Source organism: Mesoplodon mirus, assembly GCF_964341445.2.
Source record: "Mesoplodon mirus genome assembly, chromosome: 11".
NCBI classification, from domain to species: Eukaryota; Metazoa; Chordata; class Mammalia; order Artiodactyla; family Ziphiidae; genus Mesoplodon; species Mesoplodon mirus.
Genome location: NC_138987.1, coordinates 20,089,586 through 20,105,403, shown reverse-complemented (window position 1 = coordinate 20,105,403; position 15,818 = coordinate 20,089,586). Strand labels below are relative to the sequence as shown.

The 15,818-nt window shown below is 41.7% G+C and overlaps 1 protein-coding gene across 6 annotated transcripts in view; it reads left to right on the top strand.

Annotated features, from left to right (window-relative positions):
- The first annotated feature begins 4,910 nt into the window (after nt 1–4,910).
- Nucleotides 4,911–15,818, top strand: part of NR2C1 (nuclear receptor subfamily 2 group C member 1) — a 42,169-nt gene continuing 31,261 nt past the window's right edge. For 3 of the 6 annotated variants that reach the window (XM_082636685.1, XM_082636683.1, XM_082636680.1), the window contains exons 1-4: nt 4,911–5,603; nt 9,838–9,910; nt 11,212–11,283; nt 13,249–13,479. In XM_082636685.1, the coding sequence (XP_082492811.1) occupies nt 9,857–9,910; nt 11,212–11,283; nt 13,249–13,479 (357 nt within the window). In that variant the 5' untranslated portion in view covers nt 4,911–5,603; nt 9,838–9,856. The remainder of the gene's footprint in view (nt 5,604–9,837; nt 9,911–11,211; nt 11,284–13,248; nt 13,480–15,818) is intronic. The other 3 variants (XM_082636681.1, XM_082636682.1, XM_082636684.1) reach the window with 3 other exon arrangements.

The following is a 15,818-nucleotide window of genomic DNA, read 5'->3' as shown; positions in this document are numbered from 1 at the left end:
GTGATTGTGGTTTTTGTTCCACAGGTGCTGGATCATTGTCTTCTTGCGTCTGTTGTCTGCCCTCTCATGGGTGAGGCTATCTATGAGGCTTGTGCAAGTTTCCTGATGTGAGGGAATGGTGGTGGGTAGAGCTGGGTGTTGCTCTGGTGGGCAGAGCGCAGTAAAATTTTAATCCACTTGTCTGCTGATGGGTGGGCCTGGGTTCCCTGCCTGTTGGTTGTTTGGCCTGAGGTGACCCAACACTGGAGCCTATCCGGCTCTTTGGTGGGGCTAATGGTGGACTCTGGGAGGGCTCATGCCAAGGAGTACTTCCCAGAACTTCTGCTGCCACTGTCCTTGCCCTCACAGTGAGCCACAGCCACCCCCTGCCTCTGCAGGAAACCCTCCAACACTAGCAGGTAGGTCTGGTTCAGTCTCCTGTGGGGTCACTGCTCCTTCCCCTGGGTCCCGATGTGCACACTACTTTGTGTGTGTCCTCCAAGAGTGGAGTCTCTGTTTCCCCCAGTCCTGTCGAAGTCCTGTAATCAAATTCCATTAGCCTCCAAAGTCTGATTCTCTAGGAATTTCTCCTCCCATTGCTGGACCCCCAGTTTGGGAAGCCTGACGTGGGGCTCAGAACCTTCACTCCAGTGGGTGGACTTCTGTGGTATAAGTGTTCTCCAGTCTGTGAGTCACCCACCCAGCAGTTATGGGATTTGACTTTACTGTGATTGTGCCCCTCCTACTGTCTCACTGTGGCTTCTGCTTTGTCTTTGGATGTGGGGTTTCTTTTTTGGTGAGTTCCAGTGTCTTCCCGTCAATGATTGTTCAGTAGTCAGTTGTGATTCCAGTGCTCTCGCAAGACGGAGTGAGAACACGTCCTTCTACTCCGCCATCTTGAACCACTCTCTCCGCCAAGATGTTTTAAATGTGGAATAGTAACATTCCCTTTCCCCCTTATCAATCCTTTATACCTTCACTGAAGCTGATCAGTTATTTAACCTTGCTCATTCAATGTCAAATGAGAAACCTAATTATATGCATACATCTTGTTGTAAAGCTACTTTCAAAAACCTCTTTTTTTTTTTTTTTTTTTTGCGGTACACGGGCCTCTCACTGTTGTGGCCTCTCCAGTTGCGGAGCACAGGCTCTGGACACGCAGGCTCAGTGGCCATGGCTCACGGGCCCAGTCACTCCGTGGCATGTGGGATCTTTCCGGACCAGGGCACGAACCCGTGTCCCCTGCATCAGCAGGCACACTCTCAACCACTGCGCCACCAGGGAAGCCCCAGAAACCTCTCTTGATAGCTAATATTTTAGCAAAAAAAAAAATACTGGATGCATTCTATAAATGAGGAGAAAGTATAAATAGTACTTAGAGGGACTTACCTGGTGGTCCAGTGGTTAGTACTTCCCCTTCCAAAGCAGGGAGTGTGGGTTCGATCCCTGGTCGGAGAGCTAAGATCCCACATGCCTCATGGCCAAAAAACCAAAACATAAAACAGAAGCAATATTGTAACAAATTCAATAAAGACTTTAATAAATAAATAAATAAATAAATAGTACTTAGATCCCAAGCGTACTGTATTTACTACACTGATACATGTGCTTCCATCAAATCCTTTTCAAGTATCTCCTTTTATTCATAAGGAAGAGAAAAGAGCAGTTATAATGCTAAGCCCAAAAGGATGCTGAAGGAAACCTAGACAAGAGATGCCAGGTCAAGCTAGGGGAAGGCTGGCCTTCTTAGTACGTGTCTCCAACCAGTGTTCTTCCTTTATCTGTGGCAGCTGTAAATGCAGAGGACCCTCCAGAGTCTAGGAGAATGAGAAAGGTTATCTTTGGCATCATCCCACGTTTTTGAACCTCTCCCCAACCTCTTTTCCCCTGTTCCCTAATGTACCCAGTATCCTCCTATTGTCCTTTGCCCAAGATACTTAATTCTTTTTTAACCAAAACCTTGATTCTTTGAGTATGTAGTAGCATTTCTTAAAATGAGATCATCAGAGAAACCTTTGTTTAATATAAAGCTGTAATGAAACAACTAATTGAAGAAGACAACTTTAAAGTGTAGTTTTATTAGCCAAAGGTATGTGTTATATCTGGTTGGTAGAATATATCTAGAAATAGGGAAAGCCTGCTATTTAGTAATTCAGTTAAAATGTAAATGTTATCACAGCATATGTTGATATGTCTCAGAGTGTGCTTTCATTGTACTCAGGTTTTGAAGTTTAAGATCCATTGTAGTTAAATATCGTCACTGGAACTTCCAGAGAGATAAATCCTATTTCTCTTACTACACTGCCCACTCCTTGAAGACAGATACTATATCTAATATGTCAGTTTCTCACAAAATACCTACCCTGTGTCTTTTAAGTGAAAATATTTGTTGAAGAAAGTAAGGACAGCATTCTGGTCATCTCCAACTCAAAGTCCCCAAAGTTCCCTCATTATAACTCAGATCTTAGACCTGCTCTTTCCACCATCCTGCAAGTGCATATTTGCAAGTACCTGTTGGGTATCTACATCTTAAGCACTTTAAACTTTACATGCCTAAAACTCAATTTCTTTTCATTCAACTCTGTATATTTTCTTCTGCAATGGAAAAACACCATTCTAGACTCCAGAATCTGCCTGTAAGTGTCAGCGGGACCCTCTAGAATTGCCTTTGTATCCTTTCTGTCTTCATTGTCCTTCTGTTATTGCATCTGCCCTAGCTCAAGTCCCTGTTACCTCTTCCCAGTGACTGGCATAACTTTTCTTCTAATTCCAATGCCTTCTTTGCATGGTCCCATTTTAAACACTGCCAGAGCCATCTTATAAGGCATAGTTCTAATCTAGTTTCATCCCTGCTCTTTACAACCTTCAGTGGCTTCCGAGTGGCTTGGCGTGGAACACTTTTCCTCAGGTATCATACATTGCAGGTAACCCCAACCCAACCTTTCTCTGTTCACATCATTTTTTCTTCATCCTTTCCCCCACCTCCATTTCTGCCTATTTATCCAAGACTTCTCTGTAACAGTTGATCCTAGTCCTTCTGTCTCTGTTCCTCCTCAGATCTATTGTCTCCTTCCTCTATGCTTCCGTAGCCTTTAGCTCCTAAACAGACTTTCTTATGGTGCTTATCACATCCTAGCCTTGAGAACAGCAATTGTATCTTGTTCATTTGAGATTCCTCCTCAGCATCCGGCAGAGTGCCTTGCATGCACTGGACACCCAGTATTTGGTGAGTTAAATTAATTCAAATGGATCTTTTTTTTTTAATTCCTCTAATATGCAAATCATTCTGGAGCCTATGCCACTTTTAATGTTATTTTCTAATGGAAATTTTCTAGTAGGATTTTTGTTTTGTTTTAAGATAAACATAGTAGTAAAATTTCAAAAAGCCTCAATATCAAATCCCTCTTTTTTGGGGGGGGGGGTTCTTTTATATGAGTTGGTCATACAGCATGTTAAGAACCAATCTTGAAATACTTTTTTTTTTTTTTTTTTTGCGGTACGCGTGCCTCTCACTGTTGTGGCCTCTCCCGTTGCGGAGCACAGGCTCCGGACGTGCAGGCTCAGCGGCCATGGCTCACGGGCCCAGCCGCTCTGCAGCATGTGGGATCCTCCCGGACCGGGGCAGGAACCCGTGTCCCCTGCATCGGCAGGCGGACTCTCAACCACTGTGCCACCAGGGAAGCCCGAAATACTATTTTTTTTAAATGAGAAATTTATAGAAACACTTTTTACTTAAAATGATAATATAGTTTGTATCTTATTGTCCAGATAGACATATAGATCCTTTATAAATAAAATATTAGCACTGTAAATAATGTTAATATGTATTATATTTATACACAATAAATTTACTAAATCTGCTTTTGGTGTGATGATGTCTTTTTTGTTTGTTTGTTTGCGGTACACGGGCCTCTCACTCTTGTGGCCTCTCCTGTTGCGGAGCACAGGCTCCGGACGCACAGGCTCAGCAGCCATGGCTCACGGGCCCAGCCGCTCCCCGGCATGTGGGATCTGCCCGGACCGGGGCACGAACCCGTGTCCCCTCCATCGGCAGGCGGACTCTCAACCACTGCGCCACCAGGGAAGCCCCCGGATGATGTCTTTTAAACCATAATTTTTTATAGTCACACATTTAAGGATGAACCACACTGACCTGTTTTCCTGAATCATAATTAGGGGAAGCTATTTCTCACCCACAAAAGATGCTCCCCAAATGGCATATTAGGCACTGAGAATAGAGGAGGTCTCAGATTGCCTTTTCCCATTGGACCTATAGTATACTTTCTTAGCTTTTGCCTTTGGGACAAACTTAATGATTTGATCCCAAATTTGGGTGGATGGAGGAGGGGCTGCCTTAAAACAACCAAACACACAACAAACGGTACTAAAAGGAAGAGGGAGACTTCTAGAGAATGAGGCATACAGCATAGTTTTACTTGTTAGGGGTTTTTGCTTGCCCCTTTTCTTTGTCCAGCCGCCTAGTTCCAGAGGGAAATGACAGAGGAGATGTTCTCCTTACCAGTGCACTTTTGTTTTCCCTGACTTGGGTTTCTGGCCTGAATCCGTGACTGCTTTTCTAGTGCCAATCAAAACTAAGAGACATTTTGAGGACCCCCTTCTCTTAAAATCTAAACCACACAGTGCTTTGCACACAGGGCAGCCCTTGCTGCCACACCTCGGTGCCTCAGGAGCCACTATCAGAACGTGAAGTTCCGTCAACGCCTCATTTCTCAAATCTTCATTGACCATTAGGCACTGTCCTATAAGCTCGGGAATACACCGCTGAACGAAACAGACTAAAGCCAGTCTTCGGAAGCTTTCATTCTAAGTGATTATATTAAATTCTAGCTCCATTTAGCCCTTATGCCTATTTACTCACAAGACTTTATAAGTAAAACTTAGCCTTACTATATAGAGGACTATGCCCCAGCTTGTTTTATTTAAGGTTATTTAAAATACTTTATCGGGATCTACCCAGTTTTGTTAGTCCTCTAATAAGCCGTTTAGTCCAAGCTAAGAGCCTGAAACAGAGCCCACTTCACCACAAATTAGAAACCGAACTGTCTAAAACTGATTGGGTTATCTATCCTGGCTGAAATCTGAACAGTCTCAAAACTTCCTTTAACGACCGCCTTTTGCAAACGGAACGCTAAGGCCACGCGGCTTCTCGAAGTCCCGAATAGGGACGCGCAGCTGCGGCGCGGCAGTCTTCCTCCCATCCGATAGGGGATAGTCGACCTCCAGAGGCTGGGTTCTCTCATCCCTCTACCCGGGGAACGTCACTACCTCCTCTCGCCGCCTCTCCACTGCACGCATGCGCAGGCGCAGACGGGAGCGCGCACCGAGGAGCCGAGGGAGGGGTCACGAACTCTGACCCCCCCCAAATACCCATACCCAGAAAGCTCCCTGCCCCCATTTTTTAACCCTCCCCCCTTCAGTTTTCTCCAACCTGTCTCTTCCCGGAGCCCCCCCGCCGCCCAGCAGCCGCTGCAGCGGGGCTGTCGTCTACGCCCGGCGAAGGACGTAGCTCGGCAGAGAAGCGCCGGTAAGAAGGGACGGGTGAGGAGAAAAGCAGCTGCAGCGGCGCCCGGAGCGGGGACCGTGGGGAGGTCCCTTCCTCCCAGGTACGAACGGACGCGCCCCCAGCGTTCCCAACAGCCTGCGGCTTCGGCCGGCAGAACCCGCCCTCCGGCAGTGCCGCGGCGCGCTGCTCGGGGCGGGCTGGGAGCGCAGAGAGCGGCCGCAGCAGCGGGACCGAGTGCCCGGGGCTCCGAGAGAGGCCGAGGCCGGAGCCGGAGCTCGGCGCGGGGCTCGGAGCCCGGAGAGGGGCTGGGGCGGCGGGCGCGAGAGGGAGTCCCCGAGCGGCTCGGCGCGCACGGCAGCCTCTCCCGCGGCGCCTCTGACCTTTCACCTACAGGAAAAGCTTCCGTCTCGGTGGCGCTGCCGTTTCCCCCGCCTGAGGGAGCCGCGCGCCGCCCCCGGGTCCGGGGTGCCGCGTGGGCTCGAGCGCCGGCGGGATGCGGAGAGGCCGGCCTGGCTGCGAGTGGCCGCGAGCCGAGGCCCTGATCCCTTTCACCGCGAGCCTCTGGCTAGTTCTCGTGCTTACACAGGACGGATGGAATAATGCTCTCAACTTTCACGACCGACGGGGGCGGGAGTGGCCGCTGCCTTTGGACCTGTATCTTTTGAGAAATAAAATGGAACGGCCAAGGGTCCTCAGAGCAGTGGGCATGTCCAAGCTTCCAGTAGCTCTTTTGTTAAGAAACTGTACCTCCGACTCCAGCAGATGCCGTTTTACGAATGACAAATGTTGCCAAACCTGTCTCGTAACCTTCACTAAATACGTCAGCTGTTGAAAAAAAAAAAAAACCGGAAAGGAAAAGCAAAAAGACTTGAAATGAAGCCCTTTAGGGGTTTTGTGCCTCCGGAACTTGTAAATAGGCCTTCGACTTTGGAGGGTTTTTGAACAGTGTCTGCTGTGCTGTTGGTTGATACACAATGATTGATTTTAGATTTTGCTTGTGTGTCAGTTTGGTAGATCTAAAGGAGATATTTCTATTTATTCTTTTAAAAAAGTGGGTCGCATAAAATGTAATTTCATCATTCTTTGTAGGGACATGTCAGTCTTTTTTTAGGAAATCAAAGGCAGCAGACATTCCCAAAATATCTACTCTTTGTATGTCTGCTACACAAAATATAATTCCTACTCCTGGGGAATAGAAAAGACAAAAGAAACCGCATATGATAAAGGCTTAACAGTCTATATAATCATGTAACTTTTAAAAGTCATATAGGACCCTGTGCACCCTCTTCAAATCTTTTATGAAAGCCATGGGCTCTCGCTAGAAAAATGCACCTTCCCATAAAATTTTGCATACAATATTAGAAGTAAACAGAAGTTTGTTCTTGGGTCCTTGTTAACAGCCTTAGTATACACAATAAATGCTGTACCCATCTAGAAAGATTGGATTGAAAACAAAAAAAAATTAGAACTGAGTTTTAAAGGTAGGGAAATTTAAATGAGGGAAGAGGAGCTTGGCACTGTATATTGGGGAATAAACAACATTCCAGTTGTCCTGAACAGAGGCCCCTCTGGGACTGGTAGGAGATAAAATGCGAAGATGAGGAAGTCAGACTATAAAGGAATGCTGCTTTGTGTCTGCAGTGGCAGGCATGTTATAGGGGCTTAGTAAATACTGAAAACATACCAGGAGAAGGGCTGAAACTTTATTCTTTGACCATTAAAGAGACATTGGTACTTCGGAAACAGGAGACTGAGGATGTGTTTCAGTTCTGTAAGCATCCTGAGATCTTGCTGTTGTCAAAGGTGCTGACACAAAGTTGATTTTTGCCTTCTAGGGGCTTTTCATATACACAGTTTGTGTATATTAAATAATCATCCAGGAAAGTCAGTTCTGGGAGTAGCTGAAATTTGTTGTCTGTTTCACCCCACCAAAATATAAATTTTACAAGGGGAAGTTTGTTTTAATACTCCCTGCTCAATCCCTAACATTTAGAAAAATGCCTGGCTCATAGTAAGCACTCAACAAGTATTTGTTGAATGGAAGAATATTGAATGAATTATTGGATCAATGAGTATGAACATTTTTAAGGCACTTCATAGACATTTTAAGGTACTTCATAGACATAGGCAAATTTCTTTCTAGAAATATAACAATTTATACTTACATCAACAATATGTAAAGAATGCTTATTTTTCCTCAGTTTTTTGAGTTAAATTTAGTCTTGGAAAACAAATATGTTGATCTAGTGATTCCATAGCATTCATGGTAGAGAAGCCATTAGCAAAGACATGGAAACATGAAGCAACATGGTAAATTCAAGGATACAAATAGTGCATATGGCTAGAATGTAAGGTTTAACAAATGACACCTCATGTCCATGGGCTTCCCTGGTGGCACAGTGGTTAAGAATCCGCCTGCCAATGCAGGGGACACGGGTTCAAGCCCTGGTCCGGGAAGATCCCACATGCCATGGAGCAGCTAAGCCTGTGCACCACAACTACTGAGCCTGTGCTCTAGAGCCTGCGAGCCACAACTACTGAGCCCGCGCGCCTAGAGCCTGTGCTCCGCAACAAGAGAAGCCACCGCAATGAGAAGCCCGTGCACCGCAAGGAAGCATAGCCCCCGCTCGACGCAACTAGAGAAAGCCCACGCACAGCAACGAAGACCCAACAGAACCATAAATAAATAAATAAACAAACAAATAAATAAAAGGACACCTCATGTCCTATAGTTAAAGGAAAGGCTTTGAAGAATATTAAGAGCTAAAATTTTATTAAATATATATGTTAGAGCAATCTGGCAGCACAATATTAAAGTAGCATTTGGGTGAGTATTAATGGACTTTGAGGTCAGGAAACTGGGAGAATGGCAGGAAAGGGACAACAATCAGTGTCAGATCATCCATGAGTAATGAAATTGGAACAGAAATGAATGAATGACGATAAAAGTCACTAAAAACTGTAGTGTAACTGGCTTAAATGAATCTCAGAGGAAGAGTTTTTCATGTGGGAGAAAACAAGTGGCCTTGTTCAAAAGACTACAACATTAGCAGTGTCCTTGAGATCTACATACAGCGCAAGCCAGGAATAGAGAGGGAGTTACCCTGAAGAGATCTGCTCAGGACCCTCTTGTCTGATGGCTTGGACCCCCGTGAATTGCATGGGAGGCAGCAAGACTTCGGGGAATTTCATGCCAGCAGAAATGCTGCCAGCTTGGACTGAAGGGGACAGAGATGGGATGAAATGAGTGAAGGCTGTTGGATTTCTGGGACCCTACTGGATGGGCAGTAGAGCTATTCAGTTTTGAACATGTGTTATCCTTCAAGAAAAGGGAAGAATGACCCCCCCAAAGATGGGTCAGAGTTTGGGAGGGCTGCCACTGCCATCATGGACCCAGAGCACACAGACCTGCGAAGTAACTGTCTCCTTGGTTGGTTCCAGAGTGGTTGAGGGCACTACTTTTCAATCTAGTGAGAGAGAGTTGAGTAATTAATCTAAATATTGTGTATTGCTTTTAGAACAAGTAATTGAAGCATTTAAGGTTTTAAAAGTAATTGAAAGAAATCAGACAATTTGGCAATTAACATTAATTATAATTACAGAATATTAGTGAATTTATGATAGTATATAATACGATAAAGTCAGAAATAATTTTTGTATTCTTGACTACCTGATACAGAGAAAAAGCAAAAGCCGAAGTCAACCCATTAATCTTACTGGCTCTCAAATCCATTTGAAGACAGTTTTACATTAAAATTCAAATTAATAGAACAATGAAGAACAATCACAAAATTCTAGAGAAATCTAGTCTTCTGAATGAATGCAGTTATTTTGTCAGTGTTTACAATATACTGCCTTAAAAGTGTGTTAAATAACTACAGGGATGTGGGTTTTTTTTTACAGGCTCAGTTGCCCTTATTCAGTTAATAAACTATTCCTAATCTATATCAGAGGTCTGCAGTTTAGGCTTCAGTATCTTTGAAAAGTGAAACTGGTTGGTATTGAATAGTTTGGGTTTTTTTAATAGTCGTTTTCAGAATTTATAAAAGCACAGTGAATAGTTTTATGAACCCCTGTATAAACTTCAGCAGTCTTCAGTAATTGTCAGCACGTGGCCATTCTTGTTTTGTTTAGTCCTTCCCACCCCCACCCACACAGCTGCATTATTTTGAAGCAAATCCTAACTATCATATAATTCCATTTGTAAATTCTTCAGTAAATATGTTTCATGGGTATAATTGTAAATTATACAGTTTAGTAATTCTTCAGTAAATTCTTCAGTAAATATGTTTTATGGGTATAATTGTAAAAAAGCATCTTTTTACATTTGGCAGGACACTTGGCAATTAAATCATGGCAACCATAGAAGAAATTGCACATCAAATTATTGAACAACAGATGGGAGAGGTATGTCTAGTTTACCGTTCATTCACTGCTTCACCAAACTTATTTATACCAAGTGTAGTATATGCTAGGTTTTGGTGGTACAGAGATAAAAGATACCCTTGACTTTAAGTGCACTTTGATCAAGTAAATCAGAAAGAGAAAAACAAATACTGTATGCTAACACATATATATGGAATCTAAAAAAAAAAAAAACTTCTGAAGAACCTAGGGACAGGACAGGAATAAAGACGCAGACATAGAGAATGGACTTGACACGGAGAGGGGGAAGGGTAAGCTGGGACGAAGTGAGAGAGTGACATTGACATATATACACTACCAAATGTAAAATAGATAGCTAGTGGGAAGCAGCTGCATACCACAGGGAGATCAGCTCCATGCTTTGTGACCACCTAGAGGGGTGGGATAGAGAGGGTGGGAGGGAGATGAAAGAGGGAGGGGATATGGGAATATATGTATACATATAGCTGATTCACTTTGTTATGCAGAAACTAACACAGCAATTAAAGCAATTATACTCCAATAAAGATGTTAAAAAAAAATCCCTAAAAAAAAGTTTGCTTTGATCTAGTGAGAGACAGTTGAATAATTGGACAATCATAATAGGATATGGTAAGTGCTGTGATAATTGTATAGGGTGTTATGGGAGCACAGAAGAAAAACAACTAATGAAGAGTTGTGGTAGAGTGAGGATCTAGCCAGGGCATGTTTCTGAGATTCCACAGGTGTGGAATCTGAGGTTTAATGGACCAGTAGAAGGACATCCATGTCAATAGATGGGTCTTCATTTTTTTAAAAAGTTATGTCCTAGTAAGAAGTACCATAATCTAAAGGTTTTCAAAGTATCATCTAGGAACTCTTTCAGAGAGTCAGCAAGGTCAAAACCATTCTCATAATAATACTAAAATGTTACAGTATTTGCCTTTTCACTATCATTCTCTCACAAGTATATGGTGCAATTTTCCAGAGGCTGCATGTCATGTGATATTGTATGATGAAATATGTCAACATTTAAAAGGTGTACATAACTCACTGAGCCAGTGTTTCCCAAATGACCAATGCACAATGTTACACAGTCACTCATGAGTAAAGGATTAACATTGCAGGATAGATTTTAATATATAGTTTCTGATTCCACATTGCAACTAACCTCTAAAAAAGCTATCACTTGTCAAATTTTGTTGTCATATTAAAGAACAGTTTACACAGTTTGAAGAAACAGTTAAGATATTCTTCCCTCTTTTACCCAATAAACGTAAAGCTTGATTTTCTTTATATATTTTAACCAAAACAACATGTTGCAGCAGGTTGAATGCCCAGGAAGGTATGAGAATCCAGCTTCTATTAAGCCAGATATTAAAGCAGTTTGCAAAAATGTAAGTCAGTGCCACTCTTCCCATTGAATTTTCTTTTGTTTGGAAAATTATTTATTTTTCATTAAATATGTTACTTATGTTAACATTTAATGGATTGTTTTTATTTTATTTCTTTTATTTTTTAAATAAATGTATTATTTATTTTTGGCTGCATTGGGTCTTCGTTGTTGCACGCGGACTTTCTCTTGTTGCAGGAAGCAGGGCTACCCTTCGTTGTGGTGTGCGTGCTTCTCATTGCTGTGGCTTCTCTTGTTGTGGAGCACGGGCTCTAGGTGTGCGGGCTCCAGTAGTCGTGGCTCGCGGGCTCTAGAGCGCAGGCTCAGTAGTTGTGGCACACGGGCTTAGTTGCTCTGCGGCATGTGGGATCTTCCCGGACCAGGGCTCGAACCCGTGTCCCCTGCATTGGCAGGCAGTTCTTAACCACTGTGCCACCAGGGAAGTCCCTGGGTTATTTTTAAATGAATTAATAAATATTAAAAATATTTTTCTATTTGAATTTCTAATACGGTAAATATCAGTAGATACAACCTACATAAACAGAAGTTCTTTGGGCTCTCAGTGACTTTTTTTTTTTTTTTTCGGTGTGTAAAGGGTTAGTGATTCAGAACTTTGCTGTAAATTTTGCATAGAAAATAGTCTTGATGAAAATAATTTCAGAGAAATAGAAAAAAGTTGGAAACAAATCAGCTTTGCCATTTTAAAATTGAATCAAGGAATTTAATTGGCTTAATGAGTTTATCCTGTAAAATATTTGCCTAGCAACAACAAAAACCGTCAATGCTAGGCTGTTCTTTTTGTTCATGAACTTGCTCTTCTCCAGACTACTCCATCTCAGTAGATGGCAACTCTGACCTCCCAGTTGGTCAGGCCAAACTTTTATAGTCATCCTCGACTCTTTCCTCATATTCCACGTCCAATCCATCAGCATATCTTGTCAGCTCTCCCTTATAAAATATCCCATATTTAATCACTTTTCACTGCTAGCCTGGCTGCTACCCTGATCTCAGCCTGTATCTCTGCCCATATATTATACCCAAGTGCTGCCATTATCTGTGCAATAGCATCCTATCTGGTCTCCCTTAATTCTGTTCTTGAACATTCATAGACTGGTCTTTGCACTAAATCTAGAATGATCCTATTTGCAAAAGATCCTGCCACTTCTCTTCTCTGTAAACCCTTCAGTGGCTCTCCATGTCATCCAGTAGGAAATCAGTCATTTTATGGCCTACTAAATCCTATTCAGTCTGGCCCCTCTTGTCTCTCAGATCCCACCTCCTACCATAAATCTCTGTCTCCCATTCTATTTCACTCACACAGCTCTTGGTGTGCTCTTGCCTCAGATGTATGGAACACACTCTTCCTGCCCCACAGGCTGCTGCTTCTACCTGGGATGCACTTCCCCTAGCTAGTTCTAAGCCTTTGTCTGCTACTTACTCAGGTCTGTGCAAAAATGTCATCTCCTCATCACTGTCATTCCATCAATGACTCTCACCTTATTCTGCTTTATTTTACTTTGTAGCACTTAATACCACCTGACAATATTATTTGCTTATTTGGTTTTTATCTGCCTTTCCTCACTAAAATAAAAGCTTTATGAGAATAAAAATTTTGTTTTGTTTATTGCTGTATCCAAGGACTCAGAACAGTGATTGGCAAATAGAATGTACCCAATATATGTTTGTGTAAATGGAAGGTGAAAAGGAGAGGAAGGGAAGGAATCAAAATAGTGAGATCCATGTGTTCTTACTATTGTAGCTTTATTTGCACATTTGTTTATTTCTGTAGGATAAGATGTCAAAGTAGAATTGCTAGATTTAATGGTGTGTGTGTATGTGTATTATATTGAACGTATGTATGTAATGGTATGCTTTTCTAGTCTAGCTTTGTCTCAAGGTATGAGAAAATTGTGCTTAGAGAAGAAAAAAGATTAAGTTGACTTGATTACTAATGACATGATTGTGTTAGATTGTTACAGAGCAGAAAACTGGCCAGAAAATCCAGATCGTGACAGCACTTGATCATAATACCCAAGGCAAACAGTTCATTCTGACAAATCACAGTGGCTCTACCCCAGGCAAAGTCATTCTGGCCAGGCAAGATTCTACTCCAGGAAAAGTTTTCCTCACAGCCCCAGATGCAACAGGTGTCAACCAGTTTATTTTTACAACTCCTGATTTGTCTGCACAACACCTCCAGGTAAATAACTAGGGTTTCTTTTTATCTTACCCTTGAAAAACATAAAAAGCATATCATAAGTGTAAGTCCTGACATTAAGACTTTATGTCCTGCATGTTCGGTAGGAAAAAATCTTGCATAAAATTATGTGCTGCCCTCGCCTACGAGCCACTATTCGTTTCCTCAAACATCCTCACACCCATATATTTTGGTGGGTTTTTAGTGGCTCACAGTAAGAGCCAGTCTGGCTAGTTTGGGCAGGAAAAGATTTAACAAAGAATGTAGAGAGCTCAAAGAACTGTTAGAAAGGCTGAAGAAACACTTGTAGGTCAGGTTTCCAAGAATAACTACTGGAGCATGCTTCAGAACTTCTTCTAAGTGACCTTCTGCTTCTGCACAGTTAGGAAACTTCCAAATCAGGAGCATCTATAGAATTCTATAGCTGCAGTTTCCAGGACCAAGATGCCTGTGCCTTGAACAAGCAGCTGCCAAATCAAGAAGTTGATATTCTAGCTGCCAGCTTTGTCACTTTTGCTTCCTCTTTTGTCAATCAACTACATCTTCATTGATGTAGCAAGCAGTCTATCATGGTTATGCAGCTGTTTTTACCACTGGTTGCTATGTTTGAATACAAATACAATGAACCCTTAAGTTTGCCTCCAGAGACTTTGAGGAGGGTGAGTACCAACTTAAAATTGGGTTCTGTATTTTGTGATGAAAAAACTGATCAAAGAAAATCCCTTTTAGGATTGAAAAACTCCAAATTCATAAGATAACAAAATTATGCCTATATATCCTGATCGGTTCTATTATTCCAATTACATAATTTATATTATTTTTAGAAACAGCTACGGTAGAAAATGGATAGGATATATAAAATTATTTTATCAGAAAGACGGAAGTCACTAAAAAAATGTATAACATTATCCATACCTTAATTTCTTTATTTTCTTAACTAACAGACTTGATTTTTTTTTAGAACAGTTTTGTGTTTACAGAAATATTGAGCATTTAGTATAGAGAGTTCCCATATAATCTCCGAACACGCAGTTTCTCATATTATTAATACTCTACATTAGTGTGATACAATTGTTATAACTAATGAACTAGTAGTATTTATACATCAACTGCAGTCCATAGCTTTCCCTAATTTTTACTTAATATCCGTTTTCGTTCCAGGATACGATACTACATTTGTCATGTTTTCTTAGACTCCTCTTAGCTGTGACAGTTTCTCAGACTTTCCTTGTATTTGATGATTTTTGACAGTTTTGAAGTATAATGGTCAGGTATATTATAGGTTGCCCTACTGTGGGACTTTGATGTTCTTTTTTTTTTTTCATGGTTAGACTGGGGTTGTGGGTTTTGGGGAGGAGGATCACAGAGGTTAAGTGCCATTCTCATCATATCATATCAAGGGTACTTAACTATCATCATGTTTTATGACTGGTGACATCACCTGGCTTAAGAGGTGATATAAGATTTCTCCACTCTAAAGTTACTCTTTTTCAAAAGACTTTCTCTATTTAAAAATTAAGATGATATTGGTACTTTGCCTACGTTATGGATCATCTCTAAGAGCAATGAAAGAGAAACAGGTATAGGATAGAATCTCCTGGACCAAAAAGATTTGATTTCTGGTCTGGTGACCAAGATGGGATGTGGGCAAGCCCATTAACCTCTCAGTGTCTCTTCCACCCTTAGGAATAATAGCAGATAAAATATTAGCACCATTTGCAATAGATATGCTATTAAAGAAAAGAGTGATACTTGTTGTAGACGCTTTCAAAGGACATCTAATACCAGAAATTGTTCGTTTATTTAAGTTTTCATTGAAGACTGATTTTTATGGTGATATAAGAAGAAATGATGCCACTATAACATAGTAAGGGACCGCTATTTTATTTTATTTTTTATTTTTAAATTTTTTTGGTTGTGCCGCTTGGCTTGCATGATCTTAGTTCCCCTACCCAGGGATCGAACCTGCACGCTTGGCAGTGAAAGTGCAGAGTCGTAACCATTAGACTGCCAGGGAATTCCCTGGGACAGGTATTTTAATGACTGTTTAAAGTTTTTAAAATCAGAATTATTCCTGAAGGCACTCACACCCCTAAGAGAAGAAAACGAGTCAAAGTAGAGGTTTATTTTGTGGGCTGTTTTAAAGCAGGGGAAGATGTTTACTAAATGACGCATTTTTTGGCTTGAATTTAATTTGTTCACATTTCAAAAGATTGAAAAAAAATGACAGAAAGATTGAAAGATAAACCTAAAAGAAGAAACTAGTATTTCTTTGCCAGTATTACATTAGCTGCACCTAGTGATGAGCTCTTAATATAATTTAAAGAAGTTTGGTGATTTGC